This window comes from Danio rerio, chromosome 20 (genome assembly GCF_052040795.2).
Source record: "Danio rerio strain M-AB ecotype USA chromosome 20, GRCz13ab, whole genome shotgun sequence".
In the NCBI taxonomy this organism is placed as follows: domain Eukaryota; kingdom Metazoa; phylum Chordata; class Actinopteri; order Cypriniformes; family Danionidae; genus Danio; species Danio rerio.
The window spans coordinates 29,903,712-29,912,786 of record NC_141040.1 but is presented as its reverse complement, the minus strand read 5'-3'; the positions used below and the strand labels follow the sequence as shown (position 1 = coordinate 29,912,786).

Below are 9,075 nucleotides of genomic sequence, written 5' to 3'. Positions count from 1 at the left end.
TGAATCAGGGGTCGCCAAAGCGAAATAAACCGCCAACTTATGTTTTACACAGCGGATGCCCAACCCATCACTGGGAAACACTCATACACTTCTGTTCACACACACACACTACAATCAATTATGTTTACCCAATTCACCTATACTGCATGTCTTTAAACTTAGGGGAAACCCACGCAAACACGGGGAGAACATGCAAACTCCACACAGAAATGCCAACTGACCCAGCCGAGGCTCAAACCAGCAACCTTCTTGCTGTGAGGTGATTGTACTTCCCACTGCGCTACTGTGACGCCCATCATTTAAATAGTTAAATAGTGATGTAACTTAATTATTTCATATTCAGATAATATTTTAACCTCATTAATAAAACTTTTAGTTACTGGTTAGACATTATTAATTGTTTACATTTGCAGTACTCTAAATACATTGTTTAATATTGCATAAAAGAGTTCCAGAATTATAGTACTAAAACAGAATATATGAACAATTTGTGCTTGAAACTTGAAATGTATTACAACTTAGTGTAAACCTTTAAAAAACACCCATGAAGGAGAATTTACTGTTTAATAGCTGCTTATCAGCAAACAATTGTAAAAAAAAATATGGATAATTTGTGTACAAGAGTTTTACTTTTACATGTAACTGGACTTCTGTGATTCCCATTATCCACATTGGAAATGTCTGAGGTCACCATCTGGGAAACGTGCCCCCATTAGACCGGCAGAAACAGAGAAACCCTCTCGTCCCTGTAGGAGGCCTATAAATAGAATTAGCTTCTAAGAGGAATGGAGAAAAGTTGGGTGGGTGTAAGTGTGCAGGCAGGCAAGCATATGTGAAGTGGCGTGCAGCATTTGCCTTACTGTGAGTGTTTATTTGTGTTCATGAGCAGGGGTGTGCCTTCACCACAATATAAAGGGACTGAGAAGTGAAATAAGGACTATAGCGCTGATAAAATTGACCTACTTCGGATACTAAGTCCACTTTTCATTCATCGCACTTGTGGCATCTGTCATCAAAGAGCAATATGGCAGAAGAACAGAAGTTTTCAGAAACATCTGTCCAACTCACTGAAGCTGCTCCGCAGACAGTGGGCAGTGGTTTTACAGCCCCTGGAAACATTTATTCAGCCATTTTGAGCCGTAATGAGGCTGTTAAAGATGCCAGGAGGCTCAAGGACTTTCAAGAGCTTAGAGATAAATATGTACGCAAGAAAGTGCTGTTTGAAGACCCCCTGTTCCCAGCTCAGGACTCCTCTCTCTTTTACAGTGAAAAGTTCCCCTTAAAGCTTGAATGGAAGCGTCCAATGGTGAGTGACCATGCGTGAGGTGGCAGTGTGCATGGGGTCAGTTGCAGTGTATCCTGTTAGGTTCATTCAGTTTGATTAAATGTCTGTAGGTGTCAGAGGAATATTGAAGTTGTATGTTTATAGAGGTAGACTTGAAAATGTAGGTATCAGGTGTAGTCAAAATGTGTCATTTCAGCTGAAAATACCTCACTGATCCTATAATATGAATGCCACTTTCTGGTTAAACGCAAAAATGCCTCTGTTTTCATTTGTGTCTTTTTCAATGCAAATGAGCTGCTCCATTTCAGAAGAGGGATGTGCATTTTCACCACAAGAATGATAAATGAAATAAATATTGGATGCGTCCCATATGACACACTGCACTATGTAATGATACTCAGTTGTTTATTGTGTGAATTTTGATTATCAGTCACCATCAGAGTCTGAAAGCCCTGTAGCCTTAAATATGTAATTATAGCTGTGATAGTTGAGCGCACAAAGTGTCTAATAATCCATACAAACTTTTTTGACTGATTGTCCCATTTGCAGAAATGTCAATAACAACAGAATCACACTTAGAATATTTTATGCTGATGAATTACAATAGCACTGACAGCCAATCAGAATCTGCTTCAATGAGCTCAAGTATTTAAAGTGACAGATGACTGAAATGTACTCTTATAATAACATTATTTCATGGATATTAAAGGTAAAATTATAGTCTTTTTGTAATGATAGTGCTAAAAATACAATTCTAAAAATCATTTTGGGGTGGCACGGTGACTCAGTGGTTCACCTCACAGCAAGAAGTTTGCTTGTTTGAGTCCCAGCTGGGTCAGTTGGCATTTCTGTGAGGAGTTTGCCTGTTCACCCCATGATCATGTGAGTTTCCTCCAGGTGCTCTGGAGCCAAACAGAACAGCCAAACAGAACTTATCATGAACTTGAGAGACAGATGTCAGAACTGAAGCGTCAAATTGGTGTGTGTAAACAGTTCTTGTTTTTAGGCTTAAGTTTATATTGTTTTTAACTGCAATGCTAATAATTAGAATACATTCTAAAAGGGATGGCAAGGTGGCTTAGTGGATAGTAATGTTGCCTCACAGCAAGAAGATCGCTTGTTCCGGCTGGGTCAGTTGGCATTTCTGTGTGGAGTTTGCATGTTCTCACGTGGGTTTCCTCCTGGTGCTCAGGTTTCCCCCACATTCCAAAGCTATGCAGTAGGGGAATTTGATCAACTAAATTGGCTGTAGATTGTGAACGGGAGTGTGTGGGGGTGCTTCTTTTTTAATTCTAGAAATAATACAGTAATCACAGTTACATCACAATGACACAGAGGAAATATATTGTTAGAATAATGTTTTTTAAAAAATATTTCTCAGTAGAGAAATGCTAAAAACATAGGAATTCACACGGTTTTAAAAGCTTGAGCATTTAAAATAACAATGTGTGATTATAAGGAGTGCATTATTGTGTTTTACTGTGGGTGAAAATATTACAATAGTTATGATTACCTTTATAGGTATTGATAAGTTAAAACTTGCACCTATGACATGAGAATGTGGCTGTGTTCCAGTTTGGGTTCATGGCTGTGGTTTCGCAGCTCTGGACTTTCAGGCAGCTGACTTTCCAAATCCTGCTATGCTGTGTGTCAATGTTTTGTAAAGCAGAGCTCCACCTGATAATAGACTTGTTTGATTATGTTTGATGAGTACTTATATTTTCGGATCATTGTGCTTCATTGTGGAAAAAGGTTACTTAAATTAGTGAAATGTTTTTCAAACTAAGAAAATATGGTTATATTAAAAAACGATTCATTGAAAGGAACCCAAAATGGTTGCAATGTTGTTGTTGTTGTTTTTTTGGCATCACTGCAAATTTTTTATGTTGTTTTTTTTTGTCAGTACATCTCGAGTAACTTATAAAAACCTGACCTATCTGTTTTGAATGATGCATAACATACTTTTACAAGCTTCGCTATGATGACTCAGGTTACCGGAAGCTCCAGTAAGTCTTTAGTCAGTAAGGCCCTTGCTAGCTCATTAAAACACATTTTTGGATGGTGCTTCAAAAAGACAATCTTGCAATTTCAGATGTGTTTACGGACACTTCAAAAATAATGAGAGGGATAATGTGTCTCCATGGAATCACATACTGTACATTATCCTGCTTAGACATGCTTCAAGATGCAGCTCATAAAGAAGCATTACTGAAGTTCCGCTCAGCAAACTTAATGACCCAGGACAGCTGCTGGATTTCTGTGGTTGAAGTCTGCACATACTGTCATATTTTGTTTTGTGACTATAGTAAAGGTCTAACAGTAACTGTTCTGTAAAATATCACTATAACAATATTACTGTAACATAATCATATGTGTTTTTCTTCTCTGAACAGGAAATTTGTAAAAATCCACAGTTCATTCTTGGAGGAGCCAATAGGACTGACATCTGCCAAGGAGACCTGGGTATGGAAGTGTTGATGCAGTTAAAGTCAGAATTATTAGCTTCCCTGTTTATTTTTTTTCCCCAATTTCTGTTTAACGGAGACAAGATTTTTTTCAGCACATTTCTGATCATAATAGTTTTAATATCCCTTTTCTAATAACTGATTTGTTTTATCTTTGCTTTGATGACAGTACATAATATTTTTACTAGATATTTTTCAGGGCACTTCTATACAGTTTAAAGTGACATTTAGAGGCTTAACTACATTAATTAGGTTAACTAGGCAGGATAGGGTAATTATGCAAGTTATTTTATAACGATGGTTTGTTTTGTAGACTACTGAAAAAAATGCCTAATAGGGCTAATAATAGTGTTCTTAAAATGGTGTTTAAAAATTTAAAACAGTTTTTATTCTAGCCAAAATAAAACAAATAAGACTTTCTACAGAAGAAAAAATATTATCAGACATACTGTGAAAATTTTCTTTGCTCTGTCAAAAATCATTTGGGAAATATTTAAAAAAGAAAAAAAATCAGAGGGGGGCTAATAATTCTGTCTTGAATAAAAGTTGGGTGTTCATCAGCACTGGGTTGCAGCTGGAACGGCATCTGCTGCATAAAACATGCTGGAATAGTTGGCGGTTCATTCCACTGTAGCGACCTCTGAAATAGAGACTAAGCTGAAGGAAAATGATTGAATAAATGAATTAGTTTGTATTTTTGCATACATTCAGATCCTTAAATGGAGTTTTTCAATATCTCAGTGTTTTAATATGTTTGATGCCATTTTTTAAAGAAAATAAGAGGACCTTTAAGACCTTTAAACATACAGTCCAAAGTATGTTTTACAAAATTAAAGCTGAATATAAAATATGAAGAATACAGAATATGAAATATGAATATAGTCTTTAAGCCTGAAAAAAGCATTTAATCTCTGATCCATATTTTGAAATTTGCATTAAACAAAAAGTTTGTGCACTTATTTTTTAGGTAACTTAAAGTGAACATTTGGAATATATGATAGCGAAGTTAAAACGTGTGAAATCAGCAAGAACAATTCAAAATCCAATATAAACTATAGTGATAATAATAATAATAATAATGACACAAGCAGTGACTGTTCACTTTATTTTTTGCTACTTCAATCTGATGCTGCTCTCTAGCACTCACATTCCGGGTCAAAAGTCATACGAGTTTAAATGTACTATATTACCTGCTGAGATACACAGATGTCTTACTGTTAAAAGTGTGACCCTGTGATGGACGCACGCAGCTGAAGTGATTGCCAATGAAAAGGAAAACTCTGGAAAAGGGGCGCAGGGGTTTATGATCCTGTTGAGACATGAATTGATCATTTTCTGTTCTTAGTGTGGCAGTGTCACCAAAGATAGACACTACTTTTGACCTGTATATGGGGATGCCATTCATTTCTACTCCTCTCAGTGTGTGCAAGCACTCCAACGTGAAATATAGATTGCTTGCGTGACACCAAAGGCTTGAAGAAATTAATAAAGTGTCTGCTATGGTATCCGTTTTGGTGCTGTGTTCCACAGAGGCATCCGATGAATGCACACGCCGCACAGAGTAAAGCTGTTCGCTTCTGCACCTATAGTGTAGTGGTGAGGCCAGATATTTTACAGTGAGTGGATCATGGTGCATGATGGATCAAAGCATATCATTAGACAGCACATTTACAATATATAATATAAAATGCTAATTATTTTGCACCCCATCTCTTTTATTGTTTTTAAAGGTTTTGACAGATGAACGTGTCATTATTGGTTTTTAACTGAAAGAGAAAAAGAAAAATTATATGGTTATGGATGACTGTAAATACATAAACTGCAAATATAAATGAGTCACTTTAAAACAACAAAAGGTGGTTCATATGTGAAGAATCTAACTAAGGATCTGAGAATCCTTTTAGCAAACTTATTTGTGTGTTGTTTCAAAACAGCAACCATTCATTTGTGTTGTGCTTTATTTTCGTTTGTTTATATTCATTTATTCTACATTTAATTATTTTACTTAATCAAATGTCCATTATTCATTTATATAATTAACATTAGATAATTTTTTTTTTGATTATTAGTTCATGATCTGATTATTATTATTGATTATTATTTGTGAGTTTATTATGTTTTTATATTTTATTATTCATATTTTCATGTTGTTTAATCTTTCCATATTGTATAATGTGGAAATAATATTATGAAACACTTGTTCACAAAATATGAAACATAATATTATGATTGTGTGGATTCAAGCGACACTTGTTTTCATGAGTTAGAGATAATGTAGAATGAAGAATGTCTCTATTTCAAGGTTTGTATTGTCTCTGGACATGTTGTGAAGCAGTAATTTTCCATTGCTGTTGCTTGTAGTCATAACACTTGTTGGATTTATCCTGGTCAGATGAAGTCTGAGCATTGAAACATATGGAACTAAGATTATTTAATAATCTCTTCTCTTTCTTAATCATCATTAATTTGTCTACTGCTTCTGTTCCTCTTTAGCTAACTCCTGCTGTATATAGATAGTAGACTGTTATTCAGTTGAATACTGGTTAACAGCTTTGGGTATTGGGCAGCTCCGCTGGCTTGTTGTGTGGATACCCAGAGAAACAGACATTTTCTGACAGGATCTGGCGTCCGGGGCTAGATCTTATTTATCTGCAGTGAAGAGAGTTATCTAACATAAATGATAGAAAATGTGTAAGGGCCATTGTTCAACTATTGACTCTTTTAGCCTTGTGAAGATGAGTAAAAAAAACTTGTTCAAAATTAACATAACATAGCCTCTTAAGTTTTAACAATTTGTCTAGTTTTAGGATCTGTAAGAGGACAAACATAGATAAGAACAGAAACATTTTCTCCATCGTGAACTGAACAAATGTCAATTTCACCACATTTCAATGTACAGCTTATTTCAAAATGAAATAAATTATGACAGTCAAACATTGTCTAAGATAATTTTTTGTTTAACCATTTAGTTTAACCAATCTTTCCACAATATATATATATATATATATATATATATATATATATATATATATATATATATATATATATATATATATATATATATATATATAATTATACATTGGTCAATGAAATAAATTAGTTGTATGCTGAATTGTACACCTGTCACACTCATGTAATATTAATTTGGTTAAGAGCTTATTAGAAAATAAATAAACTGAATTTGTATATTAAATAGAACATGAACTTATACATTGTGAATACACTTTTAATGTGTAATGACAGTGGTGGAAATGACAGTGGTGTGATGACAGTGGAAATGACAGTGGTGGAAATGACATTTTTAGTTTATTGTGAAAAAATGAAAAATAGCTTTGAATTAATACTAGCCTTTCATGTATACAAAACACTCTTATTTACCTTAATTTTTTTTTTAATCTTTGAAGGTACAACATGTTTTGAAATGATGTAGAATAAATGTATTTCCTTATCAAGCAGTATTTAACTTAATTTTTTGTCAAGTGTTGTTGATAAAGAGTTTTAATTCCCTCCTTCTTGAACATGTTCTCTGATGACACTATTCATTTTCATAAAAACCACCTAAATAATCTTTCACACAAACTTTTTAAAGCGACATTACAGTGTTGTGGTGGAAATAATACTGTGTGACAGCTATATTTTGTATAAAAAATAATATTGATAATAGTCTCAAATTAATAACTATAAAATATTTAAATTATTTCACCAGTGCTTAATTACGATACATTGATAGATAACAGATAAATGATGTTTTATGATGTTAAATGTTATGTTCATTGTTGACGTTTAAAACTCTGGGTGTGCGACAAAGTGAAAACAGTGATTTTGACACCTAAAATAAAAGTTTTTGACACCTAACCTGAATAATATGAAAAAAATATAGTAGAAAGATAATAAAAAATCTTAAAGTAGGTTTTATTGTTAGTTTGACAAAGAAAGAGGAAGTTGAACAACATTATATATATTTTTGGATGTATAATCAAAAGACATAAAAGTGCCCTTAGTTGAAGAATTACTCTGAAATTGATATGAAATTGATATTGATATCCAAAATTAGCATGTTTTTACAACTTTTCCACTTTAAGTAGCTCTAATTTTTTGTATTTCTAAATAATTATTAACAAAAAGTTTAGATGGTTAATTAATATTTGTATTTCAAAATCATGTTGTGTATATTATAATATTAATTTAAGTTATAATTTTAGCACATGACCATTAAAGGATAGCATGACCTTACCCACACACATCCAGAAAACCAATTGCTCCCTCTTTTCATCTTATACTATATGCAATATCATTTGTTTATTAAAAATGTATATATTCAGTATGTGTTGTCATAAAGCATGTGGAAAAACCTTTAATGGCCCATTAACATCTGCAGGAGACTGTTGGCTGTTGGCTGCCATAGCTTGCCTGACCCTGAATGATGTCATCCTGAAGAGGGTTGTTCCTCATGACCAAAGCTTCACTGAAAACTATGCTGGCATTTTCCATTTCCAGGTATATGGGCATCAAAACTGTCATGCATTTCATATTTGACACATGAACCCTACACTTGGATGAATGAAGCACAAGCACAATTTTGAATGTTTCTAGTTTTGGCGCTATGGTGAGTGGGTGGATGTGGTTATTGACGATCGACTTCCCACATACAAAAACAAGCTGGTCTTTACCAGGTCTGGACAGAATAATGAATTTTGGAGTGCTCTCATGGAAAAGGCATATGCAAAGTAAGTTCATTTATTACAATATTTGGCATCAATAACGCTATACTGTGTCACTGTCAACTCATGTTCATTCATGCTCTGAATTAAATATATCACAATTAATCCAAGGTGTTGATGTGTCGGTTTGACTTCCGGTTCCCAGGTTACATGGCTCTTATGAAGCCTTAAAGGGAGGGAACTCATTGGAGGCTATGGAGGACTTCACTGGAGGTGTAACTGAGTTCTATGAGATTACAGAAGCCCCGAAAGAGTTGTACAACATCATGAGGAAGGCTCTGAAGAGAGGATCCCTCATGGGCTGTGCCATAGACGTACGTTTCGCTTCCTTTATTAAAATATAATAGGAATAAAAAAGATATGTTGCTTCTCTGTCAAAAAAGTGCAATGTTTTAAAATTATTATTATTCCACACTTTGTCTTTGATGCTTTCGTGCTTTTAGACAGACTCTCTGTCTGTGCATTACCAATGGACATTTTTCAGTCAGCCTTCCTCTTTGATCCACTGGTATGTCAGTAGATGGCATCAAGTGAGAGTCATTGAATCCCTAACTCAAATTATACTATTCATGGTGTTCTCAATGTGGGACGGAGGACTAAACAC

At 34.3% G+C, this 9,075-nt stretch overlaps 1 protein-coding gene across 2 annotated transcripts in view; it reads left to right on the top strand.

Moving 5' to 3' along the window:
- Window positions 1-858: 858 nt before the first annotated feature.
- capn3b (calpain 3b) overlaps window positions 859-9,075 on the top strand; it is a 46,366-nt gene continuing 38,149 nt past the window's right edge. Inside the window, exons 1-5 of one of the 2 annotated variants that reach the window (XR_015517387.1) lie at window positions 859-1,306; window positions 3,679-3,748; window positions 8,129-8,247; window positions 8,344-8,477; window positions 8,617-8,785. Coding sequence is in view for 1 of the 2 variants with exons in the window: in NM_001243321.1 (NP_001230250.1) it covers window positions 1,025-1,306; window positions 3,679-3,748; window positions 8,129-8,247; window positions 8,344-8,477; window positions 8,617-8,785 (774 nt within the window). In the remaining variant the exon portion in view is untranslated. 2 annotated transcript variants of the gene reach the window in all.